The sequence below is a fragment of the Thamnophis sirtalis genome, unplaced genomic scaffold (assembly GCF_051295495.1).
Source record: "Thamnophis sirtalis isolate CommonGarterSnake01/CBP01778 unplaced genomic scaffold, rThaSir2_p1.2 scaffold_10, whole genome shotgun sequence".
Classification (NCBI taxonomy): Eukaryota; Metazoa; Chordata; class Lepidosauria; order Squamata; family Natricidae; genus Thamnophis; species Thamnophis sirtalis.
Genome location: NW_028261390.1, coordinates 55,770,471 through 55,793,776, shown reverse-complemented (window position 1 = coordinate 55,793,776; position 23,306 = coordinate 55,770,471). Strand labels below are relative to the sequence as shown.

Here is a 23,306-nt window from a genome sequence, read left to right as displayed (position 1 = left end):
ATCCACCATTTGAGGGACACCAGTACCTGTGTAGTGGCTGGCACCTTGGACACCAAGTTGCTGGTGTTGGATCTCTGGTATGGTAGTAGCTGCCATTGAAGAGTCCTGGCGGGCAGCCACGCCCACAGTACCACCTTGATAAAGGAGATGAGCTTCCCTTGTAAGCTGGAGAGAAGGGCTATGGGAACACAACGATCCTTACAAATCTGCTTAACTAATTTTAACAAACTGGATCTGCAATCCGGGGAAAGGAAAACTCTGCCCATACAGGAATCCATATCTGCCCCTGGGTGAAGAATCCTAGTTGCCGGGATAAGGGTACACTTTTCGAAGTTAACAGAGAAACCTAAATTCTGGAGAGTGCATATGACCTGCTGAAGATCTGCCCTCGTTTGGTGTGGCGACGCCCCCTGGATGAGGATATCATCCAGGTAACATTGGAGTCTGATGGGAACCTCCCTCAAGTAGGCAGCAACTACTGCCAACACACTGGTGAAGGATCTGGGTGCCAAACGACAGGTTTCTGTATTGATAGTGCAACCCTAGGTAGGAGAACCTAAGGAAACTTTTATGCTTCAGAATAATGAGACTATGCAGGTATGCCTCTGTGAGATCAATGGAGGCCGTATAGTGCCCTTCACGTATTCCCGCCAAGATGGACCTGAGAGAGGCCATCTTAAACCGCCTGTAGATCAAAAACTGGTTTAAGAGTTTTAAATCCAGAATGGCTCTTCATTCCCCCCCCCCAAAGATTTTGGCACGAGAAAAAGGTTTGCGTAGAATCCCTGGCCAGCTTCGTCTGGGGGGGACCAGCTATATCATTGCGATGCCAAGCAGGTGCTGGATAGCTTGATGCATCTGCTCGCGCTTTTCTATACGTTTTGCCGGAGGGAACGTACAAAAATGATTCGATGGGAGGGAGAGAAATTCCAGCCGGAGACCAGATGTACTTAGAACCCAGGCATCAGAGGAAATCTTCACTGAAAACAGCACCAGGCGACCGCTAATGGGTGGAATCAAATATGACTTACTTGCTCCGGTGGTAAGGGCGACCATTTCCTCCCCAAAAGGGGCATTTACCCTGAGGTTGGAATCATGATCTATCCCTGTTATAACCCCTCTCGGGTTGCCTATCCAATCTGGCGGGAAGGTACCTGCTCTGATGCGTCTCCTGCTCCTTCGAGCAATATGAGGGCTTGCGGAAATAAGGCGTGGTCTTCTGTTCTGTCTTCTTTGCAGAGGTGGGCAGGACCTTTCTTTTTGTTTTTGTCCTCGACCAGGTTCAGGTCAAGGGAAGCTCCAAAAAGAGAACCCCCGGCATATGCAGCCGATGCCAGCTGCCACTTCGACTTGTTGTCCGCCTGCCAGCCCTGGAGCCAGAGGAGACGCCAAGATGTGACGGACGATGCTAAAGTCCTGGAAGCAAACTTCATAGCATTTAAGGTCACTTAAAATGAGAAACCGCTACTAACTTGTTCAGATCCTGGTGGAGATGAACATCCTCTGGTGGGATACACTCCTGAATCTGCTCCATCCAAAGGATAGCCGGGCGGTTGAAAAACGATGCTGAGGCTGCCGCTTTGATGGCCAAACTGCTGACTGGAATGTTTTTCTGAGGGTCATCTCCGCCTTTTTGTCCCCCCCAAAAAAATAATTGGGGGAGCAGGAATCTCCTCCTTAGCAGTCTTTGGCTCAGAAAGTACCGAGGCCTAAGATTTTTTTGCTTGAGCCCCCTCCTTGGCCACTTCACCGCTGCCTTGCGCAGGAGACCAGAATAAATTTGGAGGAAACAACCCCATAAAGGCAGGGGGATCTGGAAATGGGACCTCCTCATTTTCAGAAAGGTCTGGGTCCCTCACTGGGTTGGAGGCTGCACCTGGGAGGAACTGGCCCTGGGGAATTTGGTGCCGCCTTGGGATGAAGATTGAGGAACCTGGTACTGCAAGCCTGCAGCAATGCCGTTGGAGATTGCTCTCTCAATAAGATTCTGGAGCTCTACAGGAAGATTGTCCACATCCAATGAATCCCAGACGAGGCTCCCTGAAGCCTGACCAAGGCTGGCTTGAGGGGCCAATGGAGGCCTAGTCATAGTTTTCTCCCCAGGCTGGGTCCCATGTAGCCTGGAATCCCCTTGGTAAGGGCCTTGATCCTCCATGGGGAGGGAAGGGGAAGGGGAAACCTCCCCTAATGAATCTGGGGAACCAGTAGGAGAAACTTCTCTAGAAGCACTTCCCAAAGGTGATCTGGATCTGGATGGGGAAGCACATAGCCTGTCCTGCTGAGCCCGCAATCTCTCGACCCAGGAAAAGGTCTTAGTTAAGGCCTTATGCCTCCGTTGTTCATCCCTCTGGGTGGCATGTGAGGAACGAGTGGCAGCCAAAGCCTTTTGCCTCCTGGAAGAGGTGGTAGGCCCCTGCCGAGACAAAGTTCCCTCCCCAGGAGACATCAGGGGGGAAGGGGACCTCCCAGCTCTGTCTGCCATCTAGCACAGGGTGCAATTGATACTTATGACCCTCCTCGCACCTTCTCTGCCACGATCCGCCCTCACCTCCACTTGCTTTGGCAGCAGCAAAAGAAGCCTTCACCTTCCCTCCTTGCAGCTCGCCCCGATGTAAAAAATGCCACGATTAGTGCATTCTGGGGCTGCTGTGGACGCTTCCTGAGGTGTCGGAAACTGCGTGCCTCTCTCCACCGCTCCAGCGGCTTGCCGGAGCGCCGAAAAACTTTGCGCTCTTCTCTGCATTGTCCCTCGATGGCTCTCAGCTGGGGAAGACTGCCAGGGATGACGAGGACTGTCAGGCTGGAAACCCAAGGCCCATTAGCCCCCAAAAGCCGCCACGATCGGGGAATAGCCTCCATGTGGCCGTTGGATCAAAATGGCCACCCAGAATGGCGCCCATGTCTCTGGAGTCCCCAAATCTTCCACCCAACACCCAGGTGGTCAGAAAAACACAGCCACCACCAGGGAACTTACTGGGGAATGGAGGTAGGGTCTCTGGATAGCAGGAGAAGCAGGAGTGAGGTGAGGAGGGTCCAGGAATTTTCAAATTTGATCAGGAGTCCAATTTTTTGTGTCTCGTCTCAGGCTAGACTGACTTGAAACTGGAGTCAGAAGGGAGGAGCACAGAGGCTTGGCTTCACCTTCAACCCAGTCTTGAAGTCAATTGGACCTGTTAATACCATCACTGGACCATCCTGCAACTCACTCCGGAAAACTAAAATGAATTGAAGGATCCACACCTCTACCTATTTTTTAAAAAAATCTTACTATCAGTGCGCAATCATGTGCCTTGGCCACTTTGAAGCAATGAAAGAGACTCCTGTCCCAAAGATGCTTTTTCAAGAGGCAACTTGACTTTCTGGAAACCAAGAAAGTCCAGTTGCCTCTTGAAAAAAAGCACCTTTGGGACAACCATGACCTGAATGACTGAAGAATGCCCATAGACAAGAGACTCCTGTGCTCAGTGAACTGACTTAAAGATATCTGCGGGTCTCACTCACCTCACAAGATATCCTAAGGAAATCATCAGATTTAAGGAAAGACCACATGCCCCAGAAAGGCAGTAAAAAAAATCAGAGAGTGCCAAGCTTGCATCCTGCCTCTTCGAAGTACCATATTTATCGGCGTATAACACGCACCGGCGTATAACACGCATTCCCCATTTTAACACAAAAATTTGAGTAAAAATTTTTTTCATTAAAAATAAATGACTTGGAAGCTCGGAACTTAATGTTGGATTAAAATTTATAACATTAGAACATGAATTACTTCCCCACCCTCTTCTGTCACATCATTTTCCCCCCTCTGATCCCCCTGTACCACCTAATCCCCCCCCCCAGATCCACCTGTACAACCTAATCCCCCTGTACCACATAGTCCTGATACCACCTGTACCATATAACCCCACCCCCCATATCACATACTCTTTCCCCCTGCGCCACATAACAAGCCCCCCCCCACATAAACCCCTATTTCTATATGTTTTTGTTTTCACCACAGTACCTGGCCTGTGTCGCTAGCAGACTCAGGTTACTCTTTAATTGCGCTGACGAGTAACGTCCTCAGCGTAACGTCAGGGACGTCACTCGTCAGAAGTACGGTGGCCTCGGAGGGTCCTGAGGAGCAGCCTTTAAAACAGCAGCGCGGGCGGCTGCGGACTCACAGCTGATTGGGAGAATGCCGGCGCGTACACTTGGGACCAGAGAGCAGGCGGGCGGGAAGGTAAGCACCCGCAATGATGGAGAAAAAATACAGGCAGCGGGCGGCTCTCTGGCCGCTGCGAGCCGCTGCTGCTAGGATGGGGTTAAATCAGGCAGCGGGCGGCTCTCCAGCCGCCGCTTGTTCAATGATGGGGTTAAAGCGAACAGCAGGTGGCTGGAGAGCTGCCGCCACTGCTGCAAGGTAGGGGTTATATCAGGCAGGGTAGCTGGAGAGCCGCCGACGCTGCCATGAAATGGATGCTGCACTTCTATGAGTATCATGGGCGCCGGTGAATCAGCTGGAGCAGGCAGTTTGGGACCCGGCGTATAACACGCAGTATCGGCGTATAACACGCAGGCAGGGTTTAAGCTTGCAATTTTAGTTTTAAAACTGCGTGTTATACGCCGATAAATACGGTACATCCCAAAAGGACAGTGCCAGGAACCACTAAAGCAGTATAAAAAGCTTTTTTTTAAAGTAAAAGTACCAGAAAGAAAGAAAGAAAAAACTCCAGAGAAGCCAATCAGTTTACAGAATGTCTGGGTGTACTGCCAAGTACCATTAACTGCCATTACAATGTAACAAGACTTAACTCAGAGGCAGTTTCTGAAAACACTTAAAAGATAAGCAGGATTAGGCTACAAACAACACAGAGAGGCACACCAGAAGGTCTCCTTTCTGCCTTCCTGACAGGATTAACCCTGTAAAGTGGGGGGGGGGAGAGGCTGTTGGGAGATTTCTTCCAATAGCCAGTTCACTGAACTGCCCAGAAAGTTAACAAATGGTTCTCCTGAACCAGTGTGGACCAGCTGAATCCCACCGCCGCATATAATGAATGAGAAGCTCTAACCATTTGCCTTGTGAAGGCTACTTTTACAATGCACATTTTTTTTCATAATTTGAAGAAATGCTATAAATCGTTTAGAAATACACAAAAGTAAGCAAAAAAAATCCAATATTCCAAATTCCTCCCCTTTCCAATTGCCTCGGGAATACACATATAAAAATATAAAAACTGTGCATTTTTTTATCCAGTGAAATACAATTTCATATATTAAAATTTATTGTTTTGTTTATTGTAAAATTTACTGTCAATGTAATTCATTGTCTTTTATCTATGATTTGGCACTTACTGCTCAGGGAACAAACTCCAAGGAGTTGGAAGACAAGCTTACTCTGGTTCTGAAGAATATGTCGGAATACTATAACGAGAATGGACTAAAACCTAATCTATCAAAAAATAATGTCTGTGCATTCCAACTCAAAAACAAGCCAGCCAGATGCATACTCGAAAATTGTATCTCAGTGATTTTTCATTTTCAGCAAAATAGTAAGTCTCGAGTTACGAATGTAATGGAGCCTGCCCATTCCATTTGTAACCCAGCATTCGTGGAAGTGAATGTTGTACCTTCTTTCGCCCACAGATTCGCTAATCGAATGCGAGCCTCATTAAGTGCACATGAGGTATTTCAGGGTGGGGAAGGCCATCGGGAGCCTAGTGATGGAACAGGCCATCTGATTAAGACCACCCAACACCTCCCCAACCTACTGAAATACCTCATGGTCCCAACAATTGGTTCCCCCTCATCCAACCTGCCGCCCCAGGTCACTTATGTGAAGATCTAGCAAGCTGTCTCTTCTCCAGTCTCTCAGCCAAGCATGCCTCTTCAACAACCTCCGCAGGCCTCGTCCGGCATATTGGAGGCCAAAATGGAATGTCGAAAGGGCGGGCCTGCCTCCATAGGCCTCGGATGGCATTTTTATGGCGGAAACGGAATTCCATTTAGGCCTCTACAGGCCTTGCATGGTACACTGCAGGCAAAAATGGAGGTTCAGAAGGGAGCCACCCCTCCCAACCTCCATGCCTAAATAGAGCTCCATTCTGGCCAGCCAACTGCTGGGTGAGGTCTGTGCAGGCCTAAACGGAGTCTGCCCCTCCAAACATCTGGCAAAGTGCAGGACGAATGTTGCAGAGTCTCAGAGGTTGTTCATCAGGGCGAACAACTGCCATGGTGCCGCAAGATTCATAGTTTCAGGACTTGTTCGTAAACACTAGGGGCGCTGATCGAATAACTTTGAACATTCACTAAGGGAACGCTCGTAACCCAAGTATTACCTGTAGTTTACAATGGAAGCCCAAATATACAAGCTGTCAAAATATGTGTCATGCCTGTTGTCCGACGTCATGCAATTATGCTTATTTGTTTTTGTTTTTAGAATTGTTTACAATGATTTTGATAAATCCAACTCCTATATATATTCTTCTATGTCTTTTAATAAATTTACTATCTATTTTTCATGAGAATATTACTCAAATCAAATTGGAGGTTACAAATTTTAATATTGAAATAGATGTTAGGACTTTCCTTTATGTAAATCCATTGTCTCTGTTGCTTGTGAGATGTAAGGGGTGGATGGAGTGCATATAAATAACTCCAATTAGTTAGGACAAGCTGGAATATTTGGCAGTTGTTGCTGCCGATTACTGTTAAAACTCCAAAAGCAGGAAACCATATGAATCCAAATCCTCAGGAAGCAGTTGGAATATTTCTGAGAGATAAACCTGATGTTGCACTCTAATAAGATAAATGCTACTTTTAGCCTTCCCTTTTTGAGAGACCAAAAAAGCAAGAACTATTGTTTTATGGTTTAAAATATTTTTAAGACTGGCTTTCACTTTAGCATAGCTGCCAACAACAGCTGAAAATCAGAAACTTTTTTGTTCTCTTAGCTCCCTTGCTTCTTTCTGCAGATAGACAAGGTAAACAGCAAACATTAGCACATTAATTCATACGTCGATTGGTTTTTATATAAAAGCAAAATAAATACTATATGATAGATATGACAAATCGTATCTAAATTCGTATCTAAAAAGACTACACTACTTTCAGAATTTTTTTGGGGGGGTAGATCAGGGTTATTTGTTTCATAAAATAAACTATTCCAGGATTGCTTGAATAGCAAATGACTTTTTGCTTAGCAAAACACTACACAATATAATATGTAACCGTCATCCCCTTCATAGATTTCACCATGTATGGAAACTATGATCTACAATTCTGAACACATGCCAACCCACAGAACTGTCATGTTATTTAAAGCTACTTTAATATTAATTCTGAACTTCAATAGAAAAAGACTAAAAATATGTGTTTTCAGAAATAGATTTCCCCCCCCAAATATTCTGATCTCAATAGACAGGAAATCATATGATATTTTGTTTTATTGAGACAATTTTTCTTTTTTATAGAATTGTTTTAGAAAGTCAGTTCAAAGGTATGATTTAGTATTAGCACAGCTAATGGAGCTGTCCTCATAAGTGGCAACCTATGCTTAGTTGCTATGATCTTCTGGTATTCTATCCTGGTTGGTAGGTAAAAGCTATTATATAGGTATTAAAGCTATGGACTAGTGTAAATATTAAATGCATTCTCCATTAGGATGCAAATCACACAGAGCAGTTTTCTTGCTTTTTCAGGAAGAAATGCATTTGAAACATGGATATGGACTACCTAGTCAATTTATCTATTTGCCATTCTAGCCAAGATGATAAGAGTAGATTTTAATTCTAAGCATTCTTGAATTGAGGTACTTTTAAACCTTTTGCCATCTGGATTCTGCATGATTGTTGTGACTCCTCAACACAAAGAAACTGGAACCATAAATACTTGTGAGCTATATGTAGTCCTGTGTCCTGCTCTTTTTCTTTTTTTATTTATGTTGTCTGATGTAGCACCTTGGTTCTCAGAAAAAGTTGTTTCATTTCACTGTGTACTGTACTGTATATTGTTGCAATGACAATAAAACCTACTTGACTTGACTTGACTTGACTTGATTGACAATCTGCATCATACCAAGAGCTCATTTTTCCATTTTCAGTGCAGTCAGTCGTGATATTATATCAAGAAAAAATGGTTAATACAATAGAATGTAGATTCAAAGGCTCCTCTATGTTTTATTGTGCAGTTTGATATTCTTATTTAGTATGTGTGTTAGAGTTGATGTTCTATATGACAATTTAATTAATATAAGGAAATTAAACTCTAATTTTAAAAAAAATCTACAGAACCCACTTTAAACAGCTGCAAACTCAGCCACCCACTACACATTAGCAGATGCAAGCAAAGAGAGGAAAGAACTATTATCACTGAAATCATTTCATGAAATCATGAAAATGTCTCTGTTTGTCTTGACCTCTTTCTAGTCTATGATATTGTCTGGAGAGGACTTTTTCTCAGACTAATCATGGTTACATCTTATCATAACACCACTGCCTTGATTAACAAGATGTTGAATAATAGGTTATTTCAAGTTTTCATGGAATTCAATAGAAGCAAATATCATAAGTTGAATAATGGACTACCACTAGGATCAATGCTATGCTATCTCTAGAGAGCCGAGGTGGCGCAGTGGTTAAATGGAGCACTGCAGGCTACTTCAGCTGACTGCAGTTCTGCAGTTCGGCTGTTCAAATCTCACCGGCTCAGGGTTGACTCAGCCTTCCATCCTTCCGAGGTGGGTAAAATGAGGACCCGAATTGTTGTTGGGGGCAATATGCTGACTCTGTAAACCGCTTAGAGAGGCTGAAAGCCCTATGAAGCGGTATATAAGTCTAACTGCTATTGCTATTGCTATTGCTATTGCTATTGCTATTGCTATTGCTATGCTATCCTTGCTCTTTTTAACTTGTACATCCATGACCTGCCTGAAATTGTTTCTCAAAAATTTATCTAGGCTGATGATATCAATTCCACACACCAAAAAACCAATTTCAGTGATGCAGCAATCTTAAGATCTCCAGAAACTGGACGGCTATTTCAAAAAAACTGTGCCTCCAACCAAGCTTAACAAAAACAGAAGTAGCTACATTCCACTTTAGCAATAGGTACACAAATTACCAGCCTTTAGTGTAGTTCCAGAACTGTATTTTAGAATATAGTAACTCTCCAAAGTACTTGGAGATAACACTGGACAGATCACCAACCTTTCAGCAGCCCCTGGAAAAAACATCTGCAAAACTGAAAAGTTGCAACCATTTACTTGAATAGACTGACGGGAACAACCTGGGTTGCTGATGCTAACACCCTATGAACAGCCTGGATTTGTTTATTCCACAGCTGAATAGCTTGCCAGTGTATGGCTTAACCACATCCACATCCAAATGGTTGATGTCTAACTTTGCCGGACAATGCATATCATCTCTGGTACGCTGCATCCCACTCCTGTGCACTAATCACCAGTACTTAGCAATATCATACTGCTCCACGTTAGAAAACAACAAGTTCTCATTTGGCTGTAGTCAAGGTTGCTGAACAAGGCCATCTCTATTCACCAGGCCATCACAAGATTGAAGTCCCATAATCCAGCTTGGAAAACAGCTATTCATTTAATGTCTACCCATCTTAACCTTGAGAATATCTGGAGAGAGGAATGGTTTATGGTACATTCTTGTGGCCTGGGCATTAGTAATCCCTCCACCAAACCGCTTGGTTTTGATTTCCCTCACTTTTTCTGGTCAAAATTGAACAGAATTGGGTGTGGTACTGGAAGAAGTGCCTCTGCCCTGTATCAGTGGGGGTGGAAGGATTCCCCTTATTGCAATTGTGGGGCTGATATGCAAATTATTAAACATATTGTGCAAGACTGTCCATGATACGTGTTCTCTGGTTCACTATAAGATTTCCATTAAACAATGCCAGAGGGAATTGCCTGGATAGCTGAATTGGACATCCAGTTATGAGGCCATTGCCATATCCTCATATAAGTTTTACTTATAATTATGTGGATTCTGTATGTGTGTACAGCAACAACAAAGGGAACTGCAGGGGAAGCTGGAAGAATTGGAATTCAGGATGCAAAAAGAGCCTCAAAATGAGATAATTAAAGGAGAAAGAGATATGGTTAAACATAAAATAAACCTAATTTTACAAGAAGAAATGGCCCAAAAGCCTAGAATGTTGAGACAGATTTATTTTGAACACGCAAATAAACCAGGGAGATGTCTGGCCTATAAATTGAAGAAGAACAAAGAAAAAAAATTAATACAACAGTTACAGGATTTAGATGGGACTATCTACTACCAAATGGAAGAGGAAAAGAGTATTGCTCAAAAATTCTATACAACTTTGTATAGCCAGGAGAATATAGTAAAAGGAGACATTAAACGATACTTAAATGAGATAGATCTCCCTATACTACCAGACATAACAAAGGAGATGTTAAATGATAAAATGATGATGATAGAGATGAAAACAGCAACCCAAAAACAAAAAAAGCAATAAAACTCCGAGACCAGATGGAATTCCTGCAGAGCTATATAAAGAAATAGAAGAGCCATTGGAGATATTACTGTTGGATTTATATACCGAAACACTAGAACAAGCAAAAATACCCAACTCATGGACAGAGGCACTGATAATGCTCATACCCAAGGACAATACAGATAAACAGCAAATTAAAAACTACAGGCCAATCTCGCTACTAAATGCCAACTACAAAATAATTGTTAAAATAATGGCAGAAAGAGTCAAAAAATACTAAACTACATTATTCATCCAGACCAAAATGGGTTTTTACCTAATAGGCATTTAAAAAATAATACATGGATTATAATGAACATATTAGAATGTTATGAGGTTCATGCGGAGAAACAAGCAGAACTGATATTCGTGGATGCACAAAAGGCATTTGACAACTTAAATTGGAACCTTCTCATTAATCAACTAAATATTATGATTGGGGGGGAGGGATTTATTGGAATGATTAGGGCAATTTACTCCAACCAATCAGCAAAAATAATATTAAATGGGGAATCAACAGATAAATTTAGGGGTAAGACAGGGATGTCCTCTATCCCCACATTTATTTATTCTATCACTAGAAACATTATTGATAAAAATTAGACAAAAGAGGGAAATAAGGGGATTGAGAATTAAAGTGTACAAGATACAAGCCTTTGCAGTTGATTTGGCTTTCATAATAGAAGACCCTTTAAAGACAGGTATTACATCAATACAGGAAATAGAGGAATTTGGCAAAGTAGCAGGGCTTAAGATAACTAAAGAAAAGACTAAAATACTAACTAAGAACTTTACTAATAGGCAAAAAGAGGAATTGGAGGAGAAATTGGGGATTTAGATGGCTAAAAAGATGAAATATTTGGGAATTTGGTTAACGGCTAAATGTTCCTCGATAAAAGAGGACAATTATAATAAATTAATACAACAAATATAAAGATATTTGGATAATTGGGCAAAATTACATATATCATTAACTAGGATATTTAAAGGGACATTTAGTAATAGATTCACTGTTGTATATCTGGGGGAAAATTAGTAAAAACCCCTACATGAAAATTCCAATGTGGCTATCAACAATGGATGCGATGATTTATCCAAACGAATTAGACCTAAACAAGACTGTGACTTACAAAGAATTATTAGATGAGCAAGGAGAATTAAAATCTGAACAGGAGTTAAAAAATCAAGGAATAGAGATTGGGGGGAGGGGGTGGCCCTATCTCTAAATTAAGACACAATATAAAAAAATGTAGAATAGCATGGCATCTATGGAAAACAATTGGAACTGGACAAGATATTGCAAGGGACAGGGGGGGAAATGATCACCAAAGCATACAATTACTTTCTAAAATATAAAATGGAAGAAGAAACAGAGAAGGAGACGATGATAAGTTGGGCTACAAATTTTGGCTATAGTACTGAATTAAACCACTGGGATAAATTATGGGAGAAAAATTATAAGTTGACAATGTCAGCAGCCTATAAGGAAAACCTGTATAAAATGTTTTACCGTTGGCATTTACCTCCAGCGAGATTGGCCAAAATGTTTCCAAATTGCTCACCCAAATGCTGGAGATGCGGCTAGAAACAAGGAACCTTCTACCATATGTGCTGGACCTGTACCAAAGCTAGAAAATATTGGCTTAAAATAAAGGAATGGCTGGAACCGATTACAGAACAAAAGATCAAAATGAAACCAGAACTATTTTTATTGGGCATATTAGGAGAAAAATGTGTAAAAAATTTCAATATATAATATTACAAATACCGACTGTAATGAGAATAGTATTTGCTCAAAATTGGAAGCAGAATAATATCCCTTCAGGATGCAAGGATAACAAGAAAGGTACTTGAGTGTGCAGAAATGGATAGGTTGACCTTGGAGCTGAAAGACAGAGAAGAATCTGAGTATTATAGAGTGTGGAGTAGATGGTATACATCTACTGGATGATTGATGCAAAACTCTGTATAAGGATTAAGTATTATCTACTATAACTACAACAACACTATATATATCTGTATATATTATTATACTTTAAGCGACTAAATAATATAGATCACATTAGAGGATATAGAAATGGAGCTTATGTAAATATGAATGATATTAACTAATGTTACCGATATGGAAATGCTGTAATGAGTGTAAATTTTACAGTCTTTTATCACTGTATTTTAACACTTTTTAAAATTATAAACTGCTTTAAGATATGACTACTTTGGACAAAATTATTTTAAAAATCAGTGGGTATATGTAAATATATTTTGCTTTCCTGAAAGATTATTTCTCAACAAATAATCTGCTTTGTTATTTTTAAAAGTAAATAAATCATTAAAGTGCACTAAAAATACACTATATAAAGTATATGAATTTCCTGTCTGATCTTTGGGTGTATGTTTGGGAGATGGAAGTGGCTTAAATTCAGAGATTATGATTCAGATTGATTCTAATTCAGGTAAAGATGTTATAAATTTTGTGTAAATTTATTCACTTATTTACTTATTCAATTTATATGCCACCCTGATTAAAAAATCTTAGACTCTCAAAGCATTAAATAGTAATGTTAAGTTGATTAAAAATTGAGAAAGCTAGGGGGAAGGGAGCAAGATGTATATGGAAGGTTGTGTGTTTAATCTTAGCCCTTTAGCCTTGTCTAGAATGGTATGCCGTCCTTGGGGGCCCAGGCCAGTTGGCAGAGTCAGTTCTTCAGTCCCTTTAGGAAAGCTGAAAGGCTAATTGCACGATCTTCCAAAGGGCAGGAGTCACCAGCAGAAAAAGCTTTTCTTCTGGACCCCGCCAACCAGAATTCATTGACCAACTGAGTTCACAGCATGTCCTTTCAACTGGCTTGGGTGGGACAAGCCAATCCCATTGGGGTAAAACAGTTCCTCAGATAGCCCATTGTTTAATCCAGTGGTAGTCAACCTGGTCCCTATCGCCCACTAGTGGGCGTTCCAGCTTTCATGGTGGGCGGTAGGGGTTTTGTCCGATACTGAAGCACTTTCCTTTTTTTTAATTTAATTGACTTTTAAAAAAAATGTCATAGCATTATTTAAAAACATTTTCATTAGGTTTTCATAAAAGCATCATTACTGTGGAACCGGTGGGCGGTTGGAAAATTTTACTACTAACAGAAATAGAAAAATGTGCGCTAGGTATAAAAAAGTTGACTACCCCTGGTTTAAGCTTTTAAATTGCTTGAAGGGTGCAACATCTGTTTAATTTGTAGGATAGATACATAAAAAACCTTCCTTTTTATGACCGTGTAATTCCTTAATTTGGGTAGAGTCAGGGCTACTGGATGAAGCCGAGCGTTTACTGGCCAGATGCCCTTCCTGATGTCACACAGAGTTTGCAGCAAATATTTTTTTCTTTGCACCCTAGGAGAGAAACGTCTACCATTACCTAGGATTGAACTCTCAACCTTCTGAGTGGAAGGCAAGTGTTTTCATCACACTGCTCCTATGATAGATGAAAAAAATCATTTTTTAAAAAAGCTTCGGTTTTATGCACTTATTTATGATACATATTTAAGTGCACAAAAATATGATTTTTGCCTTTTATAGTCCGTAAAAAAAATTGAATCCTTTAAGATCTAGTTTGAAAATAAACCAAAAGGTCAGGTTTGACTCACTTGGAAAGTTCAGACAAAAGAAGGTAGGTAATATAAAACAGGATACAAAAGAGTGATTAGTCCTGCTATACAGGTTTGCTAAGCATTTTTGTGTGTATTTTTAGGTGTATTGTTTTGTTTCTGTCCTAGAAATAAAGAATCTCCTGTTTCAGTTTAAACAGTATTGTTCTGGTTCACTTGGTGTAAATGAAAGAGTTGCAAAACTCTGAAATTTCATGTGGTTATACTCATATATTTACCTCTTAAGAGCTAAGTCCCATAAACTCAATTACTTTTAGCAGATAATATACATTGCATTGTCAAATATTGCATTTATGACAGATCTAACTCATTTGGCAAATGTCCCATGGGAGGACTAGAGGAACTACATGTTGAAATAGCTAAATGGACCTCTCTTTTTGCATCTCTAGTTAATTAAATTACTGTAGTGTAATTCAGTTTAATATTATGCCTGTCATAACACAGATTTAATTAAGAAAATGGAAATATAGATTTGTCATAGGCAGAGGTTAAAGTTGGGCATGCTACTTCATCACTATTACATTAATCATAAGGAAAACAACAGTGTAAAAGACAAGGACCCTATAGGAGACACATATTTACTTTCTTAAAGAATAATATGTGATATAAACAGAATTCTACTACTAGCAGCACAAATCATTTGCTATCTCTTTGTAAAAATTTACCTGAAACACAAAATTATGGCTTCAGGGGTGAAATAGTACCGGGAGAACCCGTAGCGGACATTTGGCCTAGATCGCCAAACCGGTAGGGACCACTGGCTGGCCATGCCTCTGAACCAGTCCCCCGGTCACCGCTCACTCACCCCACCCCACCCAGTCTCTGCTTTCCACCATCCCAGCCTACCTCCCTTACTCCCTTCCCTGCTGCCCGCAGCCCTGCCATGCTGTGTGGAAGGTAGGCAAGCATGTCAGGGGCGGCTGGCTGTGGGGAATGGAGCTAATAACCTACTCCCTTCCCTGCATCCATGCCATGCTTGCCTGCCTTCCATGCGGCCTTCCTGGTGTCTCCGTGGACAGCTTGTGAAGGCAGGTAAGTGGAAGGCTGCGTGGCTGGCAGGCAAGCATGTCAGGGTTGGCCAGCCGCAGGGAAGGAAGCTAGCAGCCTACTCCCTTACCTGCAGTCCTGCACTGCCAGTGGTGGCGATGAGGGTAGAGCTTGCCTGGACTCTCCACCACCCCAGAACTGTGTCACGCTGGGGAGTTATCCTACAGCCATGCCCAGCGCCAGCAGAGGGGAGAGAGAGAGGGAGGGAGGGAGGGAGGGAGATCGAGAGGGGGGAAGAAGAAAAAAGAGAAGAAAGAAAAAGAGAAAGAAGGAAAGAAAGAGGAAGAGAGAAAGAAAGGGAAAGAGAAAGAAAAAGAAAGAAAAAGAAAAGCAAACTGACACACGCCATGAACACATGGCCAGACCGCAAACTTGGAGCCAAACCAAAACCCGTGATGTTACATCACAGCCATCTGCTCAGGATATTACATCACAGGACTCAGGAGGTTACAACGCAAGGGCTCGGGATGTTACAACGCAGCCAACCCCGCAGAAGGTTGCAGCACAGGATATCACTACAATAGAACTCAGGATGTCATCACACAGCCCATTACCCAGGTCGTTACAACACAAAAGAACAATAGGCACACAGCCAGTACCTCAGCCACACAGGATTTTATGAAACAGCTGACTAATCTGCAAACATCAACTCCATCAACTAATCAAGATGTTACAACACAGCCAACCAATCCGCTTACAGCAACAAAGGCAGCACTCCACACACACACACACACACACCAATATTTATAGAAAGACAACAGCTCCGATCACGCTTTGCTCGCACAAGCACGAAGCCGAAGGCACCAGCCTGAAGATGGCGAGTGGAACCTCGTCAAAATGTCGCTAAGATACTCTCAATCTTACATGGAAAAAGACTCGAATACGCCAAGACCTGCATACCTGTACTCGTGAAAATCTACGAAAACAAATATATATATATATATATGTGTGTGTGTGTGTGTGTGTGTGTGTGTGTGTGTGTGTATGTGTGTATATATATATATGCTTATATCCATAAGACAGATTCCTGTCGGTTAGCAAGTGGCATTCAATTATGGTAAAGGGGAAAAAAAGATGTGAAAAGGGTCTAAAAAGACCCTTAAGCTTGTTACTTAAAACCTATAGCCAGTTGCCACATTAGCAAGCAACATGTTAAAATAACATGTTAAAATCTTTTTTTACTCCTTTTCCATATATTTTGGGGTTGTGTTGACTTTGTGATATTGGGTAGTTTACATACATTAATTTTAATATAGCAATCGGGCTATGCTAATAATTTTTGAACATTAATATTTAACAAAAGCACAGCTGTAAGTTTGCATATATAACACGCAGCATGTAATTCTAGCACAATACTTCTATAAATCCGTGGAAAATTATACCTAATCACTTGCCCCACATAAGGTCCATTTTAGATTATCAACACCAATTTTATTAAAGCTCATTTAAGATTTCCCAGCAACAAAAAATTTGTGATGAACATGTATTGATTTTTGCAGGCCCAGAGCAACCAATTGCTCAAAAATACTAAGTTATCAGGAACAATATTAGGAATAATTGAAATTAGGAATAATCATCCCCCTGCTCAAGTTACATACTAATTTTATGCATAATGGAATAATGCTTACATTAGACTTCATAATAAATATAACCTTAAAATAGTGTACAGTGTGAACGCTTTTGCATTCTACAGAATTCTTCTTAGGATGATAGGATGGATGGCTCTCTTTTGCTGGCCTGTTTGTATCCACGTATACTGTAAGTACACAAGTTGTTTTATATTTAGCATCTATAAAGGCATATGGCAAACCTGCAAGCTTGAATTTTAAGTTGCTCGTAATAAAATTATGGAGATAACTACTGCAGTCTGTTGATGTGATTAAAGCACCAGTCCAGAAGCTAGAGAGCATGAGTTCTAGTTCAATCATAGGCACAAAGCCAGTTGTGTGATCTTGGGCCAGTCTCTTTCTCTCAGCTCTGGAAGGAGGCAATGACAACCCACTTTTGAAATCTTGCCAAGAAAATTGCAGGGGCTTGTCCAGACAGTGGCCAGGAGTCAAGACTAACTCAAAAGCACCATGTTCTGTGTCTTTCTGACGCAGGGTTTAGGTTTATATATTGTTTTTGCAAACCTAATGCATATTTATTTAAGAGCTTACATTAAGGAAGCAAAATAAGACACAATGCCAGGTAAGGGAGAACCAGAAAAAGGTGCATGAAAAAAGGTGCTTCCTCTTGCTTGAAAAATTCATGAAGCAAGAAGTCCTCTTTCCTGAAAAATAGTTGCTATAACAAGAATGCTAAAAAGATGTTATTCATCCTCTCCCCCATGGAGATTCTCAACCCTAGAAGTTTTGGCTGCCTATTTTGTTTTTCCCATCAACTTTGAGGTCAGAGTCAGCCAGGAAAAAGGGTAACCTCTTCCCATAAGCGATTGAGTGCCAAGCTGCTCTCACCTCCTCTTTCCCCCCTTAGGGAACTAAAGAGTCTTCCGCCAGAACTTCACTCTCTCCTGCACCCTTCAGAGCGTGAGAACCAGGCAAAGCGATGGCCTAGAGAGAGTCCCACCAACGGAAGCAGCCTCGTTCTTCAGTTCCAACTAGGCATGAGACAAGGAGGAGGAAGAACCTACCAAAAACTTTCACCCTGCTTTCTGATAAAAAAAACAAGGAAACAGAGCTAGTTCCAGTGGGGGACTGGACAGTGTTTTTCTATGCCCACAACATTTGGCTCTGGGGGTTTTCAGGTGAAGCTGAATCCCAGATGGGTTCTACTTACTTGATGTCTTCCCAGACTTCGGGGCCGTAATTTCGAATCACCAGCAGCTCCAGGGCGTGATTGACAAAACCATACTGTCAAAGATAAAAGACGGGGAAAAGTCTTTTGTGGCTACAAGGCTTTGGAGCACTCAAGAGTAGCAAAGGGCAAGAAGGAGAAGATGGGTGGAAACATGAGACAAACCCAGGTTGGGTTCCCAAAAATAATAGGTGGCAAATCTGGCAACTGCCCCTTCACCTACTCCAGGTATTTAATGCTTATTCAAGACCATTTTGAATGCCCCACTGAAGGCGGAGCTATTAAAATTGGCACAGAAGGGCGGGGAGGGGGAGGGCAATGCGAGGGGCAATCCGGACTGGGGCGGATAGGAAGGAGCAGGGTGGGCCGCTGCATCCCTCCGCCTGCACCCCTTTTCTCCTTCGGAGCTCTTCTCTTCCTATCTTCTCCCCCTTCATCTCCCCCCTTCAGCACCGCGCATCTTTGTCTTCCCCACCTTTAGTGCTAAAGACGACCCAGCACCCCCTCCCCCCGACGGGCCCTGGGAAGCGTCGCCTTGACACTCACCATCGCGCCTGCGGTCTACCCCTCCCCGGCTTCGCGGGGATAACGTTCCAGCAGCGGCTCAGCGAGGCAAAGGCTGGAGAAGAGCAAGTAAAAGCAGCAGCTCGGCGCGCCAGCCACCCCCGCGGCCACTCTCTGATTGTCACCGGGCGGTAGCCAATCGCAAGATCAGCCAGGAGGACGACTTCCAATCAGAAGCAGAGGAGGAATTTGGGTGCTCTCCTGGGTCCGGGCGGGGGATGAGAGAGGCCGGGGGAGGAAAATTGATTAGAAGGCAGGAGAATGCGGGCCGACTTATACAAAACTCCCTCGACTGTGGCAGAGAGAAGGAATACGAAATCCCTCATTTAAGTGTTCACATGCGATGCCCGCTATGCTGTGAGGACAGGATCTTCCCTGTTGCGCACACTCATGCCGCTTTCCCCAGTAATATTAGATGCTCCCCGGTCGCCTTAGTTACCTGTTTGCCTTTTTCTGCTTGATACAGAGATGTACCTTTCTAGAAATTGAATTTTTTCGGTCTTGCGGGAAAACTATCTCTGCTATATTTCATTTCCTTGGCTGCACTTGGAGTCGATTTTAAGCTATGATTTCCCCTCCAGGAAGTACATTCTTGTAATGGAAATCGGTTACATTTTTTATTTATTTATTAAATTTGTTTGCCGCCCATCTTGCCACAAGGATACTCTGGGTGGCTCACAACATTAAAATGAAAATGTAAATATATGAATAAATATATCAAATCACATTAAAGTTAAAAACACCAGTTATAACTAAAGATGGGGAGGAAAGGAGGAGACTATGGGGGAGAGGAGGGAACTGCTATTAGTTGAGCAAACACCAGTGTGGAATTTCCCCATTGGAGCCACAAGCCAACTGGCAAAGCCAGATCTTAAGGCTTTTGGGGAAGTCTAATTCTCTGATGCAACAAGCTCTTGGATGGTGTCTGTGTTGATCCTTAGATATTCTGCCCCATCAAGAACTAGACATTACATATTGTCCCTTTACAGTCTCTTACAGTTCATTTCAGTTGCCAATTGGCAGCAAAGATGTGGATTCTATTGTAGCTTTTATCTAGTCAATAATCGTATAGGAAAGAGCCAATCTGACAGCACTCCGCTGAAATTATAATTATACTGAATGACCAGGATTAACACCAGCATGGACTGTTTCCAAGGAAAAAGGGGGAAATGCTGTGATTATTACAAATTGCTCCATCATTAAAGTGAACATTAAAAACTGGACTAAAAACCATAACATTTTCCAAAAATATATCTCTGCATAGATGGGAATAAAACAAGGATAAGGAATATGAGCCACTTCATTACTCAATTAAAACTTTCCTAAACATCATGATGTGGGAAGCACACACACCCCTTGCCCGCCGCCTAGAGAATGAGTATTTTGGGGGATATTAAAAGAGGCAGAATATTATATTTCTCCGAGAAATTGAGAAAAATATTAACGAAGGCAGAAAGTAGCCCCATAGCCTCAAGTAGAAGCCTCAAGTCTTCAGAGATGGATAGTTTGGTTTCCATTAAGAAATCCAGGCCAGCCTATTCATAAACAAAAACGCTTTCACCCAGAGATGATGGGATTAAGAATTTACATTTCTCCAAAGAAAGGGCATGACATTTAGGACATGAAAGGATTTACCCACCACCATTAGAATAGCAAAAGACACAAAGCTTGCTACTTTGTACAATCCCCTGGAGCATCTTAAACATAAAACCCCAGAAACCTATAAAGATTCATGCATTCATTCAGCCATTTTGTCAGCCACCCCAGAAAAATTGCTGTTGTCAATGAAGTTTCTGGAAACCAAGTAAACCACCTTTCCTTGCAGCCAGTTGGCTTCCATTTTATTTCCACTGCCTTTTTCCCGTCTTGGAACCAGACCAGATTTTTCTCCCTACAATGGATTATAGTAAGGAATATTGGTAACTATAATAGAACAATATTTTGAGATCCATGGTTTACCCACCCACTGGAGTGCCAAATGTTTCAAAAACATTTCTTAAGGTCTTATTTAAAATGTTTCCTTCTGCTACTCCAGGTCTTCTGAGATCCATTTTAAAATTGCAGCAATGTACTGTACGGTACTGTCTTGCAAAAGGTATCAGAAATGTTTGATGATATATTGAAAAATTGTATGAAATAAGGCTGAATGTCTCTTGGGATAAATAAATCAGTTGAGAAATGATATTGGTGTCTTCTGCTTTTTTTGATAAAGATATGGAGTACAATCATTGATCCAAAGCAATAATGTGAATTCAGAGATATGTTAATATTGGACATTTAATTATACTGTTAACTTCTATGAAATATTAACTTCTATGAAATATAAAGGAAAAATTGTAAACTTTTAGATATGTTTTGATGCTGCTGCAAAATTAGCCCTTATCAGAATTATCCTAGTTTGTCATTATCTAAATTTATTACATTTTATTGCAAATTATGGTTTAATTCAAGTCACTCCCAATATGCAATTTATTGGTAAATAAAATGAAATACGAATCCAAATTTTCACTGCACCCAGGTTGCAATTGACTGAAAACAAGTTATTTGATTAAAAATCTGCAAAACAGAGCCAAACTACACAGTCACTATGAAAAAGTGACATAATCTGTCAGTGACATCTAATCAAAGAAAATGTTATTTACGATCAGTTTGTTCTTGGAATATAATATAATCAGATGATTTTGCCAGGCTGATTCACAATTTTTCATGGATTTTGATTCTGAGGTGTTTCTCACAGGCCTATATAATTCTTTAAATGTTCATACAAGATATCTGCACTATGAAGCCAACACACTGTGTGTGTGTGTGTGTGTGTGTGTGTGTGTGTGTGTGTGTGAGAGAGAGAGAGAGAGAGAGAGAGAGAGAGAGAGAGAGAGAGAGAGAGAGAGAGAGAGAGAGAGAGAGAGAGAGAGAGAGAGAGAGAGAGAGAGAGAGAGAATAAATTGATTCCTATTTCTACAGGAAATGAATTATAGAGAAAGAATATGATGGGAGGAGCTCTTTTGACAACAGTATTCCCATCCCTCAAAATGGCACTACTCCATTTTCTCTACACATCTTCAACTGGCTAGATTAAATCAACCTGAAACAATCAGAAAGTCTGGATTTTAATGCAATGCATTGTAATTCTATACTGAGCCATGGTGGCACAATGGTTAGAATATAGTACAGTACTGCCGGCTAACTCACTGCTCACTCTGGGAATTCGATTCTGAAAGGCTCAAGGTTGACTCAGCCTTCCATCCTTCCGAGGTTGGTAAAATGAGGACCTAGATTGTTGGGGGTAATATGTTGATTCTGTAAATTGTATAGAGAGGGTTGTAAAGTACTGGGAAGCGGTATATGAAGCTAAGCGTTTTTACTATTGCTATTTAGACATCCTCAAATACTGCACCTCTCCAGGTCAATACTTTTAAATCAGTCATGTCTATAACTATTCAATCTGTTATCTAGAGAGAATTGTAGTTTTCCAAAATATATTGCTTGGTTTTGTCATCCAGTGTTTTCAAATGATAAATTTGAACTTGATTTCTTCTACACAGAAATCATTATCTGTAGAGGTAATCCTCAAGTTACAACAACAATTGAGCCCAGAATTTATGTTGCTAAGTGAGAAATTTGTTAAGTGAGTTTCGCCTCATTTTCTTGCCACAATTGTTAAGTGAATCACGGCAGTGGTTAAATTAGTAACATGGTTGTTAAGTGAATCTGGCTTCTCCATTGATTTTCCCTGTCAGAAGATCTCAAAAGGTGATCACATGACCCCAGGACATTGCAACCGTCATAAATATGAATCAGTTGTCAAGCATCTGAATGTAAATCACATGATCATGGGGATACTACAAAGGTCATAAATGTGAAAAATACTTATGTCACTTTTTTTAGTGGCATTGTAAATGTAAATGGTCGCTAAATGAACTGTACTGTCAAGATTAGATATCTATTTGGACTTTCCTTGTATTCCCTCCATTACCTACTGTGTTTGTAGTGCAAATAAAATTGAACACTTGCTGTCATCTTTTGCCAGCTTTTTAATTAAAAGTCAATATTGAAAATATTTTAGCTGATTATTTTACTTTATTCCTTTTTTATTTCAAATATGCTGTCTAATCAAGCTACATACTTCTCCAAGGGGAATTATCTTTTCTGTCCTTTTATGGGTTAATTCCTGATATTAACACAACATATTAAAATTGGGTAGTATCACAGGTAAAGCTGGTGTCCGCTAATACGTTCTTTCTGAGCTAGTTGATGAAATGTCTTTTTTCTTTCCTACCCTTCAACCAGAGATGAAACCTTATTTATTTCACAATTTCCAGAGAAGTTTTCTAACTATGTGCAAGTTATTCCCAGAGCCAGATATTTCGAATTCAGAGCAAGTTGTTTAAAAATCATTTCAGCAAACACACTACCATATTTCCCTGAAAATAAGAGCCTGATATTTTGGGGTGGGCCTAATAGAAGTCCTACACCAGTGATGGGTTCCAAATGCCATTGCAACCGGTACGGTGCAATGAAGTTTAGCGTCCACCACATGCAGGTGTGCACCCGTACTTGCCGCCCACGATTCTCCATGATGGCTCCATTATGCTCCAGCTGCATGGCGGAGCATTGCGTAGGCGCCATACACTCAGTGTGCATGCGCAAAAACCCGAACAGCTCAAATACAGGTAAGAAGCACGGGCGGGCCCTCCAGAGCACCGGACCAGAACGGTACCTGGTGCTCCCAGCAGGCACCGGTATGCC

The 23,306-nt window shown here is 41.4% G+C and overlaps 1 protein-coding gene across 1 annotated transcript in view; it reads right to left on the bottom strand.

Annotated features, from left to right (window-relative positions):
• The window catches only part of GUCY1B1 (guanylate cyclase 1 soluble subunit beta 1), a 60,998-nt gene extending 42,317 nt beyond the window's left edge, over positions 1 to 18,681 (bottom strand). Inside the window, exons 1-2 of the mRNA XM_087724650.1 lie at positions 18,543 to 18,681; positions 17,979 to 18,052 (exon numbers count right to left, since the gene is read on the bottom strand). Of these exons, the coding sequence (XP_087580776.1) occupies positions 17,979 to 18,052; positions 18,543 to 18,545 (77 nt within the window). The 5' untranslated portion in view covers positions 18,546 to 18,681. The remainder of the gene's footprint in view (positions 1 to 17,978; positions 18,053 to 18,542) is intronic.
• Between the last annotated feature and the right edge of the window lie 4,625 nt (positions 18,682 to 23,306).